Source organism: Gopherus evgoodei, chromosome 1 (assembly GCF_007399415.2).
Source record: "Gopherus evgoodei ecotype Sinaloan lineage chromosome 1, rGopEvg1_v1.p, whole genome shotgun sequence".
NCBI lineage: Eukaryota > Metazoa > Chordata > Testudines > Testudinidae > Gopherus > Gopherus evgoodei.
The window spans coordinates 343,615,329-343,637,881 of record NC_044322.1 but is presented as its reverse complement, the minus strand read 5'-3'; the positions used below and the strand labels follow the sequence as shown (position 1 = coordinate 343,637,881).

At 45.1% G+C, this 22,553-nt stretch overlaps 1 protein-coding gene across 1 annotated transcript in view; it reads right to left on the bottom strand.

The window, feature by feature from the left end:
* RSBN1L (round spermatid basic protein 1 like) overlaps nucleotides 1–22,553 on the bottom strand; it is an 88,270-nt gene that overhangs the window by 7,135 nt on the left and 58,582 nt on the right. The window contains 3 exon segments of the mRNA XM_030557317.1: nucleotides 6,111–6,278; nucleotides 7,442–7,584; nucleotides 8,963–9,100. Of these exon segments, the coding sequence (XP_030413177.1) occupies nucleotides 6,111–6,278; nucleotides 7,442–7,584; nucleotides 8,963–9,100 (449 nt within the window).

The window sequence follows — 22,553 nt, the reverse complement described above, 5'->3', positions numbered from 1 at the left end:
AGGGTGGGGTCACACTCAGAGGTTTGCTATGTGAAAGAGGTCACCAATACAAAAGTTTGAAAACCACTGAATTAATCCCTCTGGAGCCTCAGGGAATGCAGGGGAGGTGGGGGGTCTCCCTTGGTAGGGTTGAGAAGGAGGTAGGTGGTATAGGATATTGTTCTTCTCATGTGATCCCTCCCCCACGGCTCTCTTGGCTCTATCACTGTTAATCTAAAGTGGCTAATTTTGAATGAAGCTACCTCCTCTGACATGAATCTCTCTATGGCACTGAAATTAAATGTAAACAATAATTTGGCATTTGAGAAGTGAATGGGATGATAGCCCTAAGGGAAAAGATAACAGCTTGGCTCTTTGTGTTAAATAGCTGTCTGCAAGCCTCAAACTGCTGAATGAGCTTTAGGGAAGGAAGGCTGTGCCTCCCAAACAGCCTGGCCCTGCCCCCATCCGACCCCCACCCACTTCCTACCCCCCAACTGCCTCCCTCAGAAACCCCGAACCATTCTACTCCTTGTCCCCTGACTGTCCCCCCGAGACCACTCCAACCACCACCCTGGGACCCCACCCCACACAAACCCCTCCTCCTCCCTGTCCCCTGGCTGCCCCAACCCCTATCCATCCCACCCGCCGAGTCCTGACAGACAATCAAAATGCCCACAATCCAACCCCCTGTTCCCCATACCCTGACTGCCCGCCCAAACCTCTGCCCCTTATCCAACCTCCCCGGCCCCAGCCCCATTACCATGCTGCTTACCCCGACCTCCCCCTCTCCCAGAGCCTCAGCACGTCGCGTCCAGGAGCTGCCTTGGCCCCGGGACAGCGCTGCAACAGCATGGCTCTGGTGAGATCGGAGCTTGCAGCCCCGCCCCCTTACCACTCAGCTCTGAGCAGGAAGAGCTCAGGCCGCACCTGAGCCATGCGACTTTAGCTCTGTCCGGGCTGCTCCTGGACACAGCGTGCTGAGGTGCTGGGGACTTGGGGAAGGCAGAGGCGGGGCCAGGAAGAGCCTCTGACATTCTCATTGGGCCCTTGCGGGGTCCGCGGGAAATTGCCCCACTTGCGCCCCTCCCCCCTCCGTGGGCAGCCCGAAATGCAAGCCATATGAGCAAAGGCTGAAAGAAATGGATATGTTTAGTTTGGAAAAGAGGAGATTAAGGGGAAACATGATAGTGGTCTTTGGATAACCTGAAAGGCTTCCATACGAAAAGATGGAGAAAAACTGTTTTCTCTTGGCACCAAGGGCAGGACTAAAGGGGAAACAGGTTCAAACTACAGCACAACAGATTTAGAGTAAATCTCAGGAAAAACTTCCTAACCCTATGAACAGTATGACTATGGAACAAACGGCCTAGGGAAGTCATAAAATCTCCTTCACTGGAGGTTTTCAAAAAGAGACTGGATAGCCATCTGTCTTCAATGGTTTAGACATAACAAATCCTGAATCTTGGTAGGGGGTTAGACTAGATGACTATTGTGGCCCCTTCTAACCCTCTGATTCTATGATTCTGATTTGAAAGAAATGCGACTGTATACATGTATTAAAAATAAAAAGAGCAACTGCCTGTGGCTATGATACTTTAGACTTTTTAAATATACAAGAACTGAAAAGCACCTACAAGCATCCTTCAATCAAAACAGCCTAATTACAATAACTAACCTATTCATATTTTAGAACTGAGTTATGTTCTGACCCTTTGAAACCTCTAATTATTACAAGTTAGTCAGTCAAAATAAAGTGTCATCTCCATTTTCAGATACAAACGAAGTTACACTTTTATCCCTCACTCCTGAGCATCACAAACTTCAGAGTGAAATGAAAAAAGTGGCACTGTTTTTGCACTATTTAAAAATTCAGACAACTCAATGCTAAGGTTCCCACAGTGGCCTTAACTTTATCTTGTTGCTTTATGCATTTACATGATCTCATTATATAACTACTCAAACTGGACAATCTGCAATTCAAAGCATCAACTGTTTCTCTTTCAAAATGCTCCGTAGATTTATTTATTACTAAATAAGCTTTGTGTTCATGTAATAAGACATCTGTTACAATGTGGATGTGTGCACATGCCTCTACACATGAAACAGAGCAGAATTAATTTTAGTGTGAATTTTAACTCAATTTTCTGACTTGTGGTTTAGCTCAACTTTAATGTTTCATCAAAAAGATTGAGGTTTTCTTTTACAAAGTATAAAAATTATAAAAACCACATACCTAAGTAATTTAATTAGAGAAAAGTATAAAAAGATTTAAAAAAAGAGAATGCTTTATAGAAAACTGATTTCAGTCTTTAATCATTTTTCTAATAACGTTGTAATTTCTATAGGCCATGACACCTATAGTTAAGGGGTCTGCAAATGTTAAAAGGTTGAAAATCACAGAGAGGTGTTTTTTGGTGTATATATACACTGCAACGTAAGCCAGTGCTTCAGCTCAGGCTCAAGCCTAATCCACTTGCATCAACACTGCTAACTCAGGACTTGGACCCTGCAGAGCTGGAAGTTCTGAGCTCGAGTTAAGCCAGGTCCCTGTTGCTTTGCAGTGTAGATGCAGCCCCGCCTGACTTAGGTCCCAGGAATCAGAAGTATCCCACAATTCCATGGGACAACTTCCTTAGTCCTTTCTATCCAAACAAGCTCTACTGAAAATGGAAGTCCTCTTCCTTCCCCCCCATCCTCTCACCCCCACATTTCCAAAAGGCAGCAGCTCAGGTCAGTGTTAATCCATCCTCTTCTGATCACTGATTTGCAAGCGCAATATCAGAGAGCCTCCTGGGTTTGCAATGGAGAGCAAACTGATCAAGCCTTTTGCAAAGCAATCTGCTTCCTGGTAACATGCAGGATGGGCAGTAAAGTTTTCCCACAATGTACCACAGTCCTAGGGCTAGAGCAGCCACATTTTGAGAGTTGCGGTGGGAGGGAAACGCTAGGGATGCAGATGTAGTTACTTTGACTAAGGTCCGTGCACTGCAGGTTTGAGCAAGGGTTAGCAAACTCTTAACACAGGGTTAAAATACAACATAGACACTCAAATCCAGGGTTCCCTAACACAGGTCAGTTGACTCGAGTCCCACCAATCCTGGGCTTACATTGCAATGTAGACATACCCTTACTGTCCCTGTGAAAAATCCATCCAAGGCCACCAAGTTATAAATTTTGAAAATCCCACAGGCAACCTCAATTCTGGCATTTCCTAATCTTTGAGTGCTTGACTTTGCAATATTAACATTCTTTAATGCAGTTTTTTGTGTATGTATTTATTTTGTTGTTGCTGGGTTAATATATCTGGGAGAAATGACAAGTCTATTTATTTGTGAGTTTTAAAAAGTTTGTCAAGGTTGCCTAGATAATTGGATGGGTGCTTTTTAATAATTTGTGTATATCCAAATAAATAAGTCAAACAATGGAATAAATCCAAAAACATTATAGATGGCTTGCAAAAGAAAAAACACAGGATTTTTGTACTTTTTTTGTTCTTGATGTATAATGAAGCTATGGAAGTTTAATGTTCTGTCTTTTCCCTCCCAAGAAGTATTTTTTTACTGCCTCTTCAGAAATTCTGATCTTGTCTACCTTGAAAGACATGGTGACTGAATAACTAGTGAAATCTGAAGACTGAAAGCTGAATAACTTAAAGGCAAAGTATCAGAGGGGTAGCCGTGTTAGTCTGGATCTGTAAAAGCAGCAAAGAATCCTGTGGCACCTTATAGACTAATAGACGTTTTGGAGCATGAGCTTTCGTGGGTGAATACCCACTTCTTCAGATGCATGTGGTGGAAATTTCCAGGGGCAGGTATATATATGCTAGCAAGCAAGCTAGAGATAACGAGGTCAGTTCAATCAGGGAGGATGTGGTTTTCACACCTCAACTGCTAGAACAGGGCCTCTCAGTTAATGTGAGGGGAGTGATACTTGCCTCCTCAGAGGGAAGGGATATGAGACTGCATTTGGAACCATCCTGCACTCAGACCTCCACCCCCACTGAGCTCCCTGCACTCAAACCATGACCCTAATGCCCCACTCCTGCACCATCCTGAGCCCCTACATCCAGACCCCCATGCCACTGACTCTCAACTAACTGCACTCAGACACCCCCCCCAGCCCCACTTCCCCAGCACCCAGACCTCCTCCTCCCCCCGCTGAGCTCCAACCACCTTCACCTGGAAGCCCCCCAACAGGCCTCTGTGCATCCAGATCCACCCACATCTAGACCCCCCACTGAGCTGCCTGCACCCAGATTGTCCCACATAAAATCCAAATCTCATGATCCCATGACCTCAGAGTGGTTTTCCTACACCACATGAATTAGATTTTTTCAATTGCACCAAATGTGTATTTTTGTAAATTTGAAGAAACGGTGGCAAAAGGTCATTGTAAGAATAAACATTAATCCTATGCCTTTAAAACTTTCTTTGCTTCCACAATCATTAACTGCCCATGCATGATTTGTATTAATCAAGATAAACGTTTTCTAACTACAACAAAAAAAGACCATACATCTAATGCTCTGGGTGCCCTTGACAGTTTTTTAAAAATACACTAAAATAAACATTCTAAATTCCCAGATCAACTCAAAGACATAGTGACAACAAATATAACTAAAATTAATCACTCACCACACACAACCCCCATCACAACTGCCTAGCTCTACCCCATACTCAATTCTTCACAGGCAAAGGAGAAAAGGTGGGCCTTTCAGCATACCCTGAACTCACCTCAAGGGAGGAAGCAAATTCCAAAATGTTAGGTCAGTAACCCCTCTCCCTACTATCTAAGGGTACTGTCTGCACATCCTGTTGGAGCAAGCTTCCAGCCCAGACAGATTTGGAATAGCAGGACTGACACCAGTGCTCTAAAAATTGCTATATAGATAGTGCTTTGAAGTTACAATTTGGGCTCTGAAGTGTAGGGAGGAGGAGGGCTTCAGAGCCCAAGTTCCAGACACAGCTGCAACTCAAAGCACTGTCTATCCAGCAAATCCTGCCAGCCCAAGTCTATTGACCTGGTCTGGAAGACTCACTACAAAATGCTACACAGATCAACCCAAAGGGCTTCAGCTCAGGTATGTCTACTAATCCTGCCACTGAGGCATTATGTTATAAGGAAAGAGGCAAGGTCTTACATAGGTAGATTCCCAGGTCTTTTAGGGCTTATAGGAAAAAAAAAAAAAATCAACATCTTAAAATCATCCAGAAACCAGATGCATAGTGCAGATCAATGGTTTAACAGACTCAAGGAAAGAAACATTGCTTAATAAAGGCACTGCTGAATTCTGCATCAGTTGCAGTTTTTTAGACTGAAGCTGGCCAACGACTCTTGTAAAAAAAAAAAAAAAGTACTGTCATTCTAAAGTGTTCCTAAGACTTCACAGCCCACAAGATACTATGCTTTAAAAAAATTACTTCTTTCTAACATTTCACTTCAGCTGTGATACCTGATTAGCAAGCACCTCAGAGTTGGCTACTGCATGTATCAGGAAGCTAATGTTGATATTAAAAATGTTTAGACAGCATAAAAAGTTGGGTTCTAGCTCTGGCAGATGAGACTATCTACCATTAAAATGTTTAAACTGAACAAAATAAACGAAAATAGAATGACATTTTATGGTCTAATCTCTTGTCTTTCTAGGGTTATAAATCCATGCTTTATACCAATGGAATGTGGAGACTTCAATCAGTAATTTTCGATCTGTTTGCCTTTGACAATATGTAAAGAACAAAACTCAAGCAGTCAGTGCCTTGAGCATTAGCAGTGTCATTAAGGCAGCACTAACACTCAATACCGAATAGACATCAGTATCAAAGTAGAGGCCAGTACTGCATTTGTAGCTCCAGCCCGTATCAGGCCTGTAGAAGCCAACATTGTCTCTAAGGCCTTTCTCTAGTTTCCACCAAACTGCAAAGTTGTATCTACATTAGAATGTACCCAGGATACCTAACTCCTCAAGACAAAAGAAAAAAAATACATTTATTCAATAGTTATGGCTTATTTCCAAAATATACTAGTAACTCGATTAACATATTAGCTGATGATCCTTTTAACAGCTATAAATGGAAATTCATGCAAGTATTTTTCAAAGGTCTAACAAGACTAAACCAGTTGACACCTACCACTCTCCACAGTGCACAGCCTTTAACACTCCTACAGCAGCTGTAGTCTGTCGTTCAAAACCTTGTCCTATGTGATCTGCATGGGCTCGTGTCCTGTCTTCAAAGAGCATTTCACGGGGCTCACTAGTTCGAGGTAGGTATTGCAGGTTTTTTATTTCATTGGTAGTTCTGTTTAAAAAACAAAACAAAACTAAACTAAAAATCTAACACTTCTCCCCGCTCAAGTTTATAGTTTTCTACATTTAACAGGATCCATTTCTTATTTCAGCATGCACATATATTAGAATAAGAACATCTTGGCCAGATTACAGGACGATTAGCAGTACAAAAGTAATTTAGGGAACATTTATGAAATGTTAAAAGTAATCATATGTGCATTCACATTCATTTGCTTACATTTCTACTGAACAATTTGAGTATTGTGTATTATAGCTCTGTTCCACATTTCATCACTGGGTAGAAAAAGGTTTGCAAGACTACTTGTCAGAGATGTTAGAATAAAAGGAGAAAACACCACTGAGGTGGAACAGATCCTCTATGATCATTCAATGGCTAATCTAAAGCTGATAGTAAGAGACCATATCACATTAGGTGGACATCTGGGATTTTACAAACTAAGGGTCCCACCTGGAAAATATTTGGATGGGAAATCCACAAGGAAAATCTCCATGCTAAAAGAAGTTATGTTTGATTCTGTAGGTGGCACTCTTCATTTTGAGTCATTATCTAAATCAGTACCCCAATATGATGTTATGGTGACTTTGTACTGTTAGAGGTCCCATCTTTCAGATGAGACAGAAGTCTTTGTCACTTGTAGTTTGTAAAGGTTCAATGGCACTTAAAGGTCCATAAGCACTTAAGAATAGGGAGTTAATACCAGTACCTAGCCAAATTTGAGTAACCGTGTACTGCCTACTTAAAATTTCCCCCGCAGTATTCATATGGATATAGCATTCTTCATTTTTCCCCAAAACACATTTCATTTTGCTTTACGCTGTTACGTCAAGGTAGCTGCAGTTTAGGGAGAGTGAAGAAAAGATGAGTACTAAAATAGTAATTTTACAAAGCAGGTCATTACAGAAGCCCAGAGGCTCCAGTCAGGATTGACACATCATTATGCTAGGTGGTGTACAAATGCTTGCAAAAAGACACATTTCCTTCCTTGAAGAACTTAAAAACTAAGAAGTGATTTTGCTTCTTCTTTTGGGGTAAAAAGCTACATAAACGTAAGACTTATGCTATAATATAGCTACAGCCATTGGGATGAGTGGAAAAGGGATAGGTTAAAACAACTAACCAGATAACTTACTAAGCTAAGAATCCTAACATACCTTTTCCTTTTGAAAGGTGACTTTGGCATGTCAGCCACAGGGATCATCTGTTCTCCTGGACGTACCCACATGATGGGACCATCATCGCTATCTTTACGACTTTCTAATTTTAGACTTGAGAGTGTCCCCCACGGCAATGTACACTAATGGGAAATATAACAATCCACATTTTGATGAAAGTTATTTTCAAATACATTTTAAAATGGTTATTTGGTAAAATGAAAAAAGTTAACAGATATGGTAAATAAGTGAATGTAGGCAAGCGTGATGACTTGGGGAAACAGTCTGTACAATTTATGAATTCTGAACAATTCAGGAGATTACAAATTTTCTGTATCTATTTATACCACGATGAAAACTCCATCCTGAATACAGGGCCTAAGCAGTCTTCTCTGTTGTCCCTCTACCTCCATGTTAGACTGAAATTCCAACGGATACTGGCACAGGACTGACAATAGAGGGTCATTAATTAGAAATGGTCCTCTAGTCTAATACAAACATCCAGGTAACAGACTGGCTTCCACTTAGAAGAACTGGTTTCTCAGCAAACGGAATGCCTGGCAATGAAGTCACTTGGCAAAGAGGTCCATGATCACCTGTTGAGGTTGATCTGGAAGTCACCTGATTAAGGGATTGAAAGGTGATCAAAGGATTCACAAGGCGAATGCTGAGGGAGACCAACAGGAAGTTTGGTCAGGAAAGGGAACAGTGTGGCCAAGGTCACAGGAAGCAAGCGGGGGCGGGCAGGGAGGGGGAGGCGCAAGAGAGCTCCATGGTTCGGAACCCAAGCCATGCACTGCAAAGAGGACGACTCTGGATGGCCCCAGACAACCCTGACCCTAGCCCAAAGAATGCTCTGGAAGGGGCAAGTAACTGAGGCAACAAATGCATGTAGGGGTTGTTGTTGTTTTTTTAACAGATATGTATATTTCTTGTGTTATTAAAGGATGAGCAGTGGTAGTTCAGAATCTTGTGCAATCTTGTCTGTGTGTATTAAACACGTGCCCCCTGGAAGAGATAAACCAGAAGGCCAAACCTTCAGATGGAGTTCAGGGCAGGGGTGTGTTTAAGTTCTGAGGAAGCCTGAGGAGTCAGCACTGGTTCCAGGGACTGGGCAGTGGTCCACATGATTAAAGTTCTCAGGAGCAGGTGCTATAGAGAAAATCTGCACCCTGAGCATGTGCTAAGGACAGTAATTGGTCTCTGTTCAGATCTGAGGCTTAAAAACCCTGGAGACTCAAGGGCTGGATGCCTTCACAGGAGCCTGGTGAATGGCCAACATGGGTGCTCAACCAGACCTGTGAGATAATAAGTATTACAGTTCTATTACATTAATATAGAACAGTGGTTTTCAACCTTTTTTTAATTTGTGGACCCCTAAACAATTTCAAATGGAAGTACAGACCCCTTTGAAAATTTGCAGACTGTCTGCAGATCCCCAGGGGTCTGTGGACCACACGTTGAAAACCACTGATATAGAGTATTTGGAAGAATATCTCCCCTTTCCCATCTTCCCCTTACTTTTAAGAAAGGTGAATCTTCCAACATATCAAGGAACTCTGGAAAGTAATCCCCCACTTCCTCATCCACTGCTCCAACCAAGCTGATCTGTCTCATTGGGCCAGCTCTATATGTACCATGGGAGTATGTTCTTTTTACCTAAAAGAAGAATATGAAAGTCAATTACGAGTTACATTGAGTTCATTAGGACTCAACAAAAGTTTACAAATCAATGCCATGTGCACATCCTTTCTGTCTTCTCTAAAACATGACTGACATTAATACTGTACACAGTCCATATTAAACAGTATTAACAACTGTATTATATACTATCAATTATAAAACCATTATTTTGAAACACCAACTGGCTGACGTAGCAGGTAGCTTGAATGTAAAACATTTACTATAGCTAAAAACATGTATTTAAATACAAAAGAATAAAGATAGAAGATATTTCTGGCAAGCTGCAAGATTCACAGTTATGTCAAGTTAAGGTGAAATTTAACAGGGTGTTAAATATTCATTACTATGCATATCCAAACAAGCAGCAAGATGTTTTGAGTGATTTTTTTTTTTTTTTTTTTTTTTTTTTTTTACAGAAAGGGGATGGAATGTTGAAGTTATGGTTGTATGACAGCTGGCTAGAAAGAGGCCTGCAAAAAAGTAGAACAGGAGGACAGAAACAGGTAATAAGAGGTAAAACCAATATGAAGCAGGGGAAAGTTAGAGAGTGTAACAGTATAAAGGAGGTGAACCTATTGAAAGTAAGAAGATGAAACAAACCATCTTAAAACTTGAAAAAGGGCAAAGAAGTGAGACCAAAGCCATGTCTACATGGAGACTGTCAAGAAAGTTAAGGCAAATCAACCAAATGTATGCAAGTTAAAGCACATTAAATCCCCAGGTGGATTTTCTCATTCAGGAGTAAAGTGGCCTAAGGCATGTCTACATTTGAAACTTACCATGGGTTTTGTGAATCTACGTTATGTGATCTGCAACAAGTGTTTCACAAGCAGTTCATACACATCACATTGTTATCCTGTGATTAAGGTACTTCTACCTCGTATCATTGCACCCACACAACACTGCGATGTTTTGAAATCAGCAACCAGCATTCTGGGCAGACATCCCAGGCGCACTGCTCTGCCACTGTGCTCTATGCATTCTTGGATTTTTCATGCTGAGCACTCAGATACTTATTGGAAGACAATTGAATTCTGGAGTTTACTGTCAAATTAAATTCCCATGATTCCTAATTTATCCTATCATGCATTAGGGTTTTTAGAGCCATCCAGTGCCATTTTCAAAGCACTGTCATGCAACATGCAGCACACATTGTGATCGCTACAATCCACACTGTAATGAACATAAATAAGCTGCTGTTAACATCTGAAGTTGGGCAGTGACTTCAGAACTGGGATGATAAGGCGATCAGAGAAGGAGAAGGCTGAAATCATGCACATATCGTCAACTTTTTTTCCTGAAGCAGCTTCCCTTGGTGGAGCACCACTTTGGAGTGTGGCTAACAGGTACTGACTGGTGGGAAAGTATAGCACTGCAGATTGGGTATGAACACGAGTGGCAGCAGAATTTCAGGATGTCAAAAGCCACTTTCTTAGAAAGCTTTGCAGAGTTTGCACAGGGCTACAACAGCAGAATATCTATGTAAGAACTGCCCTTAGTACAGAGACGAGTGTGGCCACCCCCATCTGAAAGCTTGCCAACCCTACTACCTACACCTTACAACCAGTCAGTAGCTAACCAGTTCGTTGTTGGTAGATCAGCTATCTGGGCTGTTGAAATATAGATGTGCAATGTTATCAAGAAGGCTCTATCCCACTGTATCTTAAGACTGGGCAATGCACAGGCAATTAATTGGTTTGCATTGTTGGGGTTCCCAACTTATACTGGAGCCACTGATGGGTCCCACATGCCTATTCTTAACCCTCCGTATCAGGCCTCAGAGTCCATCGATAGAAAAGATTTCTCCCATTCACCCCCCAGCCCCATGGTGCTGCACAGCCTGTTTGATCACCATGGAAAGTTTACCAGTATTTATGTGATATGGTCTATGAAGGTCCATGACTCCAGGATCTTCAGAAAGTCTAGAATGTTTTCTCCACTGATCAGTGGAGCTTTTGCATCAATAATATCAGTGTACCTTGGTGGTAATGCCATTCCATCACTCATTCTGGGAGACTCAGCTTACCCTTTGCTTGCCTGGCTTAGCAACAGGTGGCCAGACTTGGCAAATGTTTTGAACAGCCTGACTGGAGGCCCCTACAAAAGGATGTAACCACTCTGGGGCACAGAGCAACAGATGCATTCTGTTCCAACTTCGAGTTTAGGTGCCATTTGTAAAGAATGCATGTACTTTTGCATAAGGCACTGATCAGCATTACTGAATATGTCTTCTTCTGTATGTGTACTGGGGCAAGGATTTAATCATACTTGGTGTGTATATCACCACATTTCTTCTTGCATTTTTAAGATATTGTGAGAATTGTTGTATTATAATGCTTGAAATGTAGATGAGGAGTTATGTATTTATTGTGCATGCGCAGATACTGTGACCATGATACTGCACATTTGAATGAATGATGCAAGACTCAATCACCATGAATGTAAAACACACTTTCAATATTTCAAAAGGAATGAATACATCAATTTGAACATTGTGAGCAGTAAAAATGATATATTCAAATTCATAAAGCTGTGCAAATTCAGGTTTGAAGACCATGTGCTCCATCATCTGTGTCCAATGTGCTACCCATTTCTCTGACCTTCCCACCCACTCACTCCCCCTCCCTGTGGGTGCTAGGGGAAAGAAAGGACAATGGACAAATTATTGTCCAAATTGTAGTCTCCATGCCAACATAGATAAAATGTTGCTTTTTCATTGATTTTGAAATTCCTTTCCTATAGGCTCTTCCCAGTCCTCAGTGAGCTTGGAGATGGTAAGATGTCTGCAGTCTTCCCCCTTTGTACAGGGTCCCCTGAGCTTGTGGTGTGAGAGGATAGCTAGGGGAGGTGTCTGTTCTGACAATTTCAGATTCAGAGTCCACCTGGAATAACTTCACTGTTACAGACTAGGGACCAAATGGCTAGGAAGCAGTTCTGCAGAAAAGGACCTAGGGGTTACAATGGACAAGAAGCTGGATATGAGTCAACAGTGTGCCCTTATTGCCAAGAAGGCTAATGGCATTTTGGGCTGAATACGTAGGGGCACTGCCAGCAGATCAAGGAACGTGATTATTCCCCTCTATTCAACATTGCTGAGGCCTCATCTGGAGTACTGTGTCAAGTTTTGGGCCCCATACTACAAGAAGGATGTGAAAAAATTGGAAAGAGTCCAGCGGAGGGCAACAAAAATGATTAGGGGGCTGGAGCACATGATTTATGAGAAGAGGCTGAGGGAACTGGGATTGTTGAGTCTGCAGAAGAGAAGAATGAGGGGGGATTTTATAGCTGCTTTCAACTACCTGAAAGGGGGTTCCAAAGAGATGGATCTAGACTGTTCTCAGTGGTGGCAGATGACAGAACCAGGAGTAATGGTCTCAAGTTGCAGTGGGGGAGGTTTAGGTTGGATATTAGGAAAAACTTTTTCCACTAGGAGGGTGGTGAAGCACTGGAATGGGTTACCTAGGGAGGTGGTGGAATCTCCTTCCTTAGAGGTTTTTAAGGTCAGGCTTGACAAAGCCCTGGCTGAGATGATTTAGTTGGGGACTGGTCCTGCTTTGATCAGGGGGTTGGACTAGATGACCTCCTGAGGTCCCTTCCAAACCTGATATTCTATGATTGAGAAGGGAGTGCTTGCTAAAGGGACTGCTTGCTAATAACTGAATGTGTTCCTCTGCAGCTTACTGACAGAATAGCAGTAGCTTTGGGAGTGAGGTGGGCATTGGCAGACTAGTAATTGAACATGTGCTTCTGCAGGCTGTTCTTACCTGGAGGAGGTTACCCTGATACATATCCCCAAAAGACAGAAAAGGATGTGTTTAAGAAGGCATTGAACAAATATGAAAGATATGCTGTGCTGGTGTTTGCTAAGATCATTCCCCTAGAGTTGGTGCAGAAGTGGAAGGGAAACAAGCTCTCTGGACAGTGCTGAGATAGCTGCAACACACTGCAATCTCCCTGCAAAATTAGAGCACTGTTTACGCCTTAAGTTGATATTTAACATCCATGATCAGCATAAAGTGCACTGCAAAATTAACAGAATTCTGAAACAAAATAATTCATGTCCCTTTTAGTTAAATGTTTCAAAATCTCTATGAAAATGTCTATAGCATGATTTGGGCAAGGTAATATAACTCTTGTTCACTCAAAAATGAGGGCATTCACAAAACTGTGGACCATGACTTGTTTCTTCTTTGTATTTGATGCCTTTCTTCAAATAGTCTCATGGGTTAACTAGGCAGTGCCACCATTATGTAAGAGAAAAGGGGTTGGGGAGGCGGGAGAGAAACCAATAAGCACCATCATAAGGGGATGTGGGACAGTACATAGCAAGCTTAAGCAGCACTTGTGTTTCTGTTTATAGAAAAAAGGTACGGAGAGTTTGTACAGTCTCTGGTATGGCCATCACTGAGTAGCAGGTGTAGGTGAGACACAGGAGGCAGAGAGAAGGTAGACCAACATTGTGGTACCCTTTACAGTATCTGAAAATAAGTTATTCAAAGCCCTCACCCTCCTGGTTTAAAGTGTTATTGTAATATGTCATTCCACACTCACTAGAATTGGTCCCTCCCATTTTGGATCTGTGCCTGTGGTTCAGAGTGATCCTCCAGCTGTGGTCTGAGATGCTCCTGAATCTCTGCAACTGTGTCTGCCCTAGAGTTCACTGGATGAATGAGATCCTCGTTTGGAGGCTCAGTCAGAAAGTCCACAACATGCTATGGCTGAGTGGTGCAATCTCTAGCAAACATATTGTCCAGCTCCTAATAGTACCAGTAGACTGTGCTAGCTTTCCCTGAAGTCCCATAGTACTAGCAGTTCTATACTCCAGCTGGAGCTTCTTTGCCTTGATGATGATGGAGTCTCACATCGATGATGACATATGAAGAGTCACCAAACACTATAGGTGAACATGTGTCTTACTGCAACACTGGAGAGTGTCACAGTTGTGCCCCCATCTTGCATTTGTCAGGATAGCCACTTTCACACCTGTGCTGAACAAATGGTGTTCAGATGTGCCTGATCACATTCCTCTCTCTAGAGGGCAATGAAGTCCGCAATCTCAGTGCAGGACCACAGTAAAGAATGAGGATGACTGATCAGTAATCAGGAGCATGACAGAGGTTTGTGAACTCCACAGCAGCTGGAATTACGAAAGACAGAATCTGGCTGTGTGCCAGCATTTAAAACAAGGAGGTGACAGCTGGTTAGGATGTCCCTTGAGCAGTGGTGGACACACAAGTAAACAGAGAAGATGAGCAGATAGCCAGTCAAGTGTGGTATACCAGTAGGATGACTTAGCAGATGTGCAACCATTTTTTTGGGATGAAGATGCACTCACACCTACTTTGCTGAAAGTAAACTCCTCCCGCATCTCAGTGAACCCATCCTCAAAGTGGGTTTAACAATACACATTAAAACGCTAGATGATTTGTAACAAGAAGGAGAAACATTTATGGATGCAAGGCATTTAACAAAAAATAAATTAATCCACAACAAATTTCAAGCACAGACAAGCCCTTAGTTCGCTGTAGCTTAATCCTCCACCAAGGAGAGTTAAGCTACAGGAAACTAAGGCTACTTTACTCTTGAATGACAGAATTCACAAGGGGGTTTGATGCACTTTGACCAGTGTGCATTAATGTCACACCTTTAGTTGATTTATATTAACTTCCTGAGTGTCCCCATATAGACAAACCCCACTACTGGGGGCAGATAGAGATCAAAACATGAGATTCCACCCCAGGTAGGGAGCAGCTTTCAGATCCAGAACTTTTGGGTGACTGACTGGTTAGGAGTTTATTTGGTACAAGGTTTTTTTTTTTTTATTCATACATTTCCTACATATAAAAAATAAGCAATTAGAAGCGATGACTGCAGTAAATTATCTTCCCAAAGAAATTTATACTTTTATATTTCAAAGATTTACATTTCAGTCTATGGTTTTCAATAATTCTCTTTTCCTCTCTACTTACTATCATGAAAGCATAACTTATTCATAAGAATATAAGAATGGCCATACTGGGTCAGACTAAAGGTCCATCCACGCAGTATCCTGTCCACTGACAGTGGCCAATGCCAGGTGCCCCAGAGAGAGTGGACCTAACAGGTAATGATCAAGTGATCTCTCTCCTGCTGTCCATCACCACCCTCTGACAAACAGAGGCTAGGGACACCATTCCTTACTCATCCTGGCTAATAGCCATTAATGGACTTAACCTCCATGAATTTATCCAGTTCTCTTTTAAACCCTGTTATAGTCCTAGCCTTCACAACCTCCTCAGGAAGCAAGGAGTTCCACAAGTTGACTGTGTGAACAACTTCTTCCTTTTATTTGTTTTAAACCTGCTGCCCATTAATTTCATTTGGTGCACCCTAGTTCTTATATTATGGGAACAAGTAAATAACTTTTCCTTATTCACTTTCTCCACATCACTCATGATTTTATATATCCCTATCATCTCCCCTCTTAGTTTCCTCTTTTCCAAGCTGAAAAGTCCTAGCCTCTTTCATCTCCCCTCATATGGGACCAGTTCCAAACCCCTAATCATTTTAGTTGTTCTGAACCTTTTCTAATGAGATGAGGAGACCACATCTGTACGTAGTATTCAAGATGTGGGCATACCATCGATTTATAGAAGGGCAATAATATATTCTCTGTCTTATTCTCTACCCTCTTTCTAATGATTCCTAACATCCTTTTTGCTTTTAGATCACCTCTGCAAACTGCGTGGACGTCTTCAGAGAACTATCCACGATGACTCCAAGATCTTCTTCCTGATTCATTGTAGCTAAATTAGCCCCCATCATATTGTATGGACAGTTGGGGTTATTTCTTCCAATGTGCATTACTTTACGTTTATCCACATTAAATTTCATTTGCCATTTTGTTGCCCAATCACTTAGTTTTGTGTGATCTTTTTGAAGTTCTTCACAGTCTGCTTTGGTCTTAACTACCGTGAGCAGTTTATTATGATCTGCAAACCTTGCCACCTCACTTTTTACCTCTTTCTCCAGATCATTTATGAATAAGTTGAATAGGACTGGTCCTATTCAAATTCAATTCAATTCAAATTCCAACTAACATTCAGAAGGTATTAGTGAGGTTTCTAGTTTTTACTTTATAGACAAGCATTGACAGACTGTACTTTTATAGAAGTTATGCAACAGGAAAGGAAATAGCAAGCACTGGACTTTGAAGGGGAGATAATTTAAAGAATCAACACTAAGAGAAAAAAGTCTTCATTAGCAGATACACTGCTCAATAATTAAACAATAAATAAGAAAGAAACTCATAATGAAAGCAGACTAACCAGTAAGAACAGTATTCAAAGGGTCATAAAAGGTTAGCATGACACTTACAAGTAACCAGAAAAAGACATAGCACTCATTGCTTCATGAACACTTAATTTTATTGCATACATGCGCAGACTCACACACAATGTTACCACATGTTAAATGAACAAACAATACTTAGGCACAGAACAAGACAAAGACTGAGGAGCACTGTGAAGTAGGGAACCGGAACCAGAACCACAAACTTTAAGAGGAACCAAAGAACTCTTCTGTCAACCTAGCTATTGCCTCTTGGCAAAGTGGATTACCTATGCCGACAAGCTGCCCCAACACTGATCAATATTGCAAATGAGTGATAACCAAATACCAGCATGAATTTCTGAATCAATATACCCAAAAGTTGAAAAAACAAGTGACTGGACTTAAGGAATGAAAACCAATAGCCATTCCAAGGTAAAATGTAAACAAATATTGTCAAGAGTTGTTAAGTAGCAAGATAAAGGATTCGTGCTCATCGAGAAATGAAGAAAAGCAGTTCATCTGGATTCTTTTTTAAGATCACATGTGCCACCAAGCAAAGTGTTGTCTAGTGAAATGGAAGAGAACATGAGTGAGACATTTTCTGTAACTGTATGGCATCAAAATGAAACTGATAACAGAAGGCCCTATTCCACATCTTCCAGAAGAGCTCTTCAACCAGCTCTGTTCATAAGTCTATTGGCTTACAATGACCAGCAAATAGCAAAGATCAATCGGCAATTATGCCATAAAAACCAAATTAAAAGGAAAAAGCAAACTAGATAAGAAAATCATGAATTTTTTACATACTTTCAGTGTAGGACAAGAGGAGAAATTTAAAGGAATGACTACACCACTTAAAAAGACGGTTACTCACCTTTGTAACTGTTGTTCTTCGGGATGTGTTGCTCATATCCATTCCAGTTAGGTGTGCGCGCCGCGCGTGCACGCTCGTCGGAAGATTTTTACCCTAGCAACTCTGGTGGGTCAGCAGGTCGCCCCTTGGAGTGGCGCCGCCATGGCGCTGGATATATACCCCTGCTGACCCGTCCGCTCCTTAGTTCCTTCTTGCCGGCTACTCCGACAGTGGGGAAGGAGGGCGGGTGTGGAATGGATATGAGCAACACATCTCGAACAACAGTTACAAAATGAGTAACCGTCTTTTCTTCTTCGAGTGATTGCTCATATCCATTCCATTTAGGTGATTCCCAAGCCTTACCTAGGTGGTGGGGTCAGAATGAGATGTCGCAGAGTGCAATACAGCGGAGCCGAAGGCTGCATCATCCCTAGACTGCTGAACCAGGGCATAGTGGGAGGCGAAAGTGTGGACCGAGGACCAGGTCACTGCACGGCAGATTTCATGAATGGGCCCGTGCGCGAGGAAAGCAGCTGATGAAGCTTGAGCCCTGGTGGAGTGTGCAGTCACGTGGCCCGATGGGACGTGAGCCAAGTCGTAACAGGCGCGGATGCACGACGTTACCCAGGAGGAAATGCGCTGCGAGGAGACAGGAAGCCCCTTGATCCGCTCAGCCACCGCGACAAAGAGTTGGGGGGTTCTGCGGAATGGCTTAGTTCGTTCTATATAAAAAGCAAGCGCTCTACGAATGTCAGGGGAGTGTAGCTGCTGCTCCCCTGTGAGACGAATGCGGTTTTGGGAAGAAAACCGGGAGGAAGATCTCCTGGTTAACGTGGAAGGCCGATACCACCTTGGGAAGAAAGGCCGGATGTGGTCGCAACTGCACCTTGTCTCTGTGGAACACCGTATACGGGGGGTCCACCATGAGGGCCCAAAGTTCTGAAACCCGTCTCGCGGACGTGATGGCCACCAGAAAAGCAGTTTTCCAGGAGAGGTAGAGAAGGGAGCACGTTGCTAATGGTTCAAACGGAGGGGACATAAGTCTGGAAAGAACCAGGTTAAGATCCCATGTTGGGGCAGGGCAGCGTACCTGGGGGTAGAGGCGCTCTAGGTCCTTAAGGAACCTAGACACCATCGGGTGGGAAAACACCGAGCGGCCATCCTCTCCTGGGTGGAATGTAGACATAGCTGCCAAGTGGACCCTCAGAGATGATACCGCCAAGCCCTGTTGTTTGAGGGACCAGAGGTAATCCAAGATGTTAGATATGGATAGCTCAGCGGGAGGGAAGTTCCACTCCACACACCAGCACGCGAAGCGCTTCCACTTGGCCAAATATGTAGCTCTAGTGGAAGGCTTCCTGCTACCCAGGAGTACCTGCTGCACTGGGGTGGAGCAACGCAGCTCAGAGCGAGTCAGCCATGCAGGAGCCACACCGTGAGGTGGAGCGACTGAAGGTCCGGGTGACGGAGCTTGCCGTGGTCCTGGGTAATCAGGTCCAGGTGAAGAGGCAGGGGAACAGGATCGGCTATGGACAGGTCTAGCAGCATGGTGTACCAGTGCTGCCGAGGCCATGCTGGAGCTATCATGATCAAGTGGGCTTTATCCCTGTGCGCTTTCAGTAGGACTCTGTGGACAAGTGGAAACGGTGGAAAGGTGTAGAGCAGGTGCGTCGTCCACGGCACAAGGAAGGCGTCCACCACTGAACCTGGTGAGAGGTCTTGAAAGGAGCAGAATGCCTGGCATTTCCTGTTCCCTCGGGATGCAAAGAGGTCTATCCGGGGAAACCCCCACTTCCGGAAGAGTCAAAGAGCAACGTCCGGGCAAAGCAACCATTCGTGGGACAGGAAGGATCTGCTGAGGCAATCCGCCAGCGTGTTCCGAACTCCTGGGAGAAAGAACGCGACGAGGTGTATGGAATGGGCTATGCAGAAGTCCCATAGTTGTAAGGTTTCCTGGCACAGGGGTGAAGATCTCGTGCTGCCCTGTTTGTTTATATAGTGCATGGCTGTTGTGTTGTCGGTGAATACCGACAACACAATGGCCCAGCAAGTGTTGCCGGAACATCTGACAAGCGAGGCGGACCGCTCTCAGCTCTCGGACGTTGATGTGGAGGTCCAGCTCGTGAGGTGACCAACGGTCCTCGGTGCGTAGGTGCCCGAGGTGAGCCCCCCGACTGAGGGACGATACGTCCGTTGTCAGGGACACCGAGGGTTGGGGCGGGTGGAACGGAGCCCCACACACACCATGGAGAGATCTAGCCACCACTGGAAGGAGTCTAACACAGTCGAGGGAATGGTGATGACCATGTCCATAGGATCTCTGGCTGGACGATACTGCGAGTTGAGCCAGGATTGGAGGACCCACAGGCGCAGTGTTGCGTAGTTCATTACGAACGTGCAGGCCACCATGTGGCCCAAGAGAGTGAGGCAAGTGCGTACCAAAGTTAGCGGCGCCGCTTGCAGCCTCTGGATGATGGCCGTGAGAGCCTGGAACCGTGGCAGTGGTAGGCAAGCTTTGGCAAGAGTCGAGTCCAAGGTGGCACCAATAAACTCTATCCTCTGAGTGGGGATTAGAGTTGACTTTTCCACACTGATCATTAGACCTAGATGTAGGAAAAGGTTCTTGACAATGCTGAAGTGACTGAGGACTCGCGTCTCGGAAGTCCCGCGGATAAGCCAGTCATCTAGATAGGGAAAGATGTGTATCCGACTGCGGCGAAGGTGGGCGGCAACTACAGCCATACATTTGGTGAATACCCTTGGGGCTGTAGAGAGGCCGAACAGGAGGACCGCGAACTGAAAATGCTGCCGGTTGACCACAAACCGGAGGAACCTCCTGTGAGGTGGAAAGATGGTTATGTGGAAGTAGGCATCTTGCATGTCGAGGGCGGCATACCAGTCTCCAGGATCCAGGGATGAGATAATGGTCCCCAGGGATATCATACGGAACTTCAACTTTACCATGTATCTGTTGCGTCCCCGCAGATCGAGGACTGGTCTGAGACCTCCCTTCGCCTTCGGGATCAGGAAGTAGCGGGAATAAAACCCCTTGCCCCGTTCGTGCTCTGGTACCTCCTTTATGGCTCCTTTGGCGAGGAGCGCTTGCACCTCCTGTAGGAGGAGTTGCTCGTGAGAGGGGTCCCTGAAGAGGGACGAGGGGGGAGGGGGGGGGATTAAAATAAATTTCAGATGGTATCCAAATTCTAACGTGCGTAGGACCCAACGATCTGACATTAGCTGGGACCACGCAGGGAGGAAGAAGGAAAGCCGGTTGGAAAAGGGTGGGGACGGATCCTTCAAAGAAACTGGTATAACGCCCTCGGGCGCACTTTCAAAAGGAAGGTTTTGGCCCAGGGGGAGGCTTGAAGGAGCTTTGGTTCTGGCCCCCTTGGTTGCCTGATTGTCTCCGGTGGCCGTTTCTGCCTCGCCATCTGGCAAAGTCTTCTCTCTGCTGAGGTTGAGGGTAAGAGCGGTGCTGTTGGGGTCGGAAGGGCCTGCGCTGAGTTATGGGTGGGTGCATCCCTAATGAACGCATAATGACCCTGTTGTCTTTTAGGCTCTGCAGCCTAGGGTCAGTTTTGTCCGAAAATAGCCCCTGACCCTCGAATGGAAGGTCCTGAATCGTGTGCTGGAGCTCCAGCGGGAGGCCAGAGACCTGCAGCCACGAGATATGGCGCATAGTCACGCCAGAGGCCAGAGTCCTGGCAGCTGAGTCTGCGGCGTCCAGGGAAGCTTGGAGGGAGGTTCTCGCGATCTTTTCCCCCTCGTCGAGGATCGCAGAGAACTCCTGCCGTGCATCCTGTGGAAGCAGCTCCTTAAATTTGTCCACCGCCGCCCAGGTATTGTAGCTATAGCAGCTAAGGAGGGCTTGCTGGTTGGACACCCAGAGCTGGAAAGCTCCCACAGAGTAAATTTTACGCCCAAGCAAGTCCATACGTCTCGCGTCCTTCGATTTAGGGGCTGGTGCCTGCTGGCCATGGCGCGCCTTCTCATTAACCGACTGGACGACGAGGGAGCAAGGACAAGGAGGTACATATAGATATTCATAGCCCTTTGAGGGCACCATGTACTTGCGCTCTACTCCTCGCGCAGCAGGCGGAACAGAGGCCGGAGACTGCCATATTGTAGTGGCATTGGCCTATATGGTTTTTATAAATGGGAGAGCCACTCTAGTGGGGGCATCAGATGACAGTATGTCCACCACTGGATCTTGGACCTCTGGGACCTCCTCGGCTTGTAAATTCATGTTCTGTGCAACACGCCTGAGGAGGTCCTGGTGTGCCCTGAGGTCAATTGGAGGAGGGCTGGTCGACGAGGTTCCAGCCACCGCCTCGTCAGGAGAGGACAAAGATGAGAGACCTGGAACGAGCGGGTCTGAAGAGGGCTCAGCATAGTGTCTGTCTCCCTGGGGAGCTCGGAGTCCTGTGGCTGGGTCACCGCTTCCTCCATAGCAGGAGGGGGAGGGCAGGTAATCATGGCCTCCGGTGCCCTTTGTTCCGAGGCCGTCGAATGTGGTGGACCTGGGGGGAGGGCCTTGGGCTTGATGGTACGCCCAGGGCATCCAGAACCCCCACTGCTGTGGACCATGCTCTTGAGGCTGAGGCTCGCTGAACAAAGCAGTAGGCACATCGGTGTCCAGGGCGTATACACTGTCCGCCTGAGAGGACAGAGATGGCTGACGGGACAGCCATGGAGGAGCCGAGTGAGGCTGGTATGAGTCCCTCGCTCCCGTCATTGGAGATCTCCTCGGTGCCGGGGATCGGTATCGGGAATCGTATCGGTGCCGAGACCGAGACCGGGACCTGCAACCAGCGCGGTGCCGGGAGGTCGACCTGGATCTGGATCAACTATGATGGGACCAGCTGCCGGGAGCGGTGCCGGGAGCCATAGCGTACCGACCAGGACGAGAGGTGGATCTGCGCAGCAAGTACGACCGGTGCCGGAACTGCGAGCGGCGTCGAGATCGGGACCGGCCGCGAGACCTGGAGCGGTGCTGAGACCTGGATCGGGATCGGTGCCGGCTTGTCGACTCCAGCGAAGGAGACCTCATAGCGGCAGGCTTGCCTCTGGACTGGAGAACCCGCACCGGCGGTGCCAGGGGTTGAGGCAGGGCCGATTCAGTCATGGCAATAAGGTCCCTGGCCAAGGAGAATGTCTCCGGCATGGAGGGGACCGTCAGCTTGACCACAGGTCTCACTGGGGAGCTCTCCTGGACCGGACTCGATGGCCCTCTCAGGACCGGAGTCGACGGTACCACAGGCATCA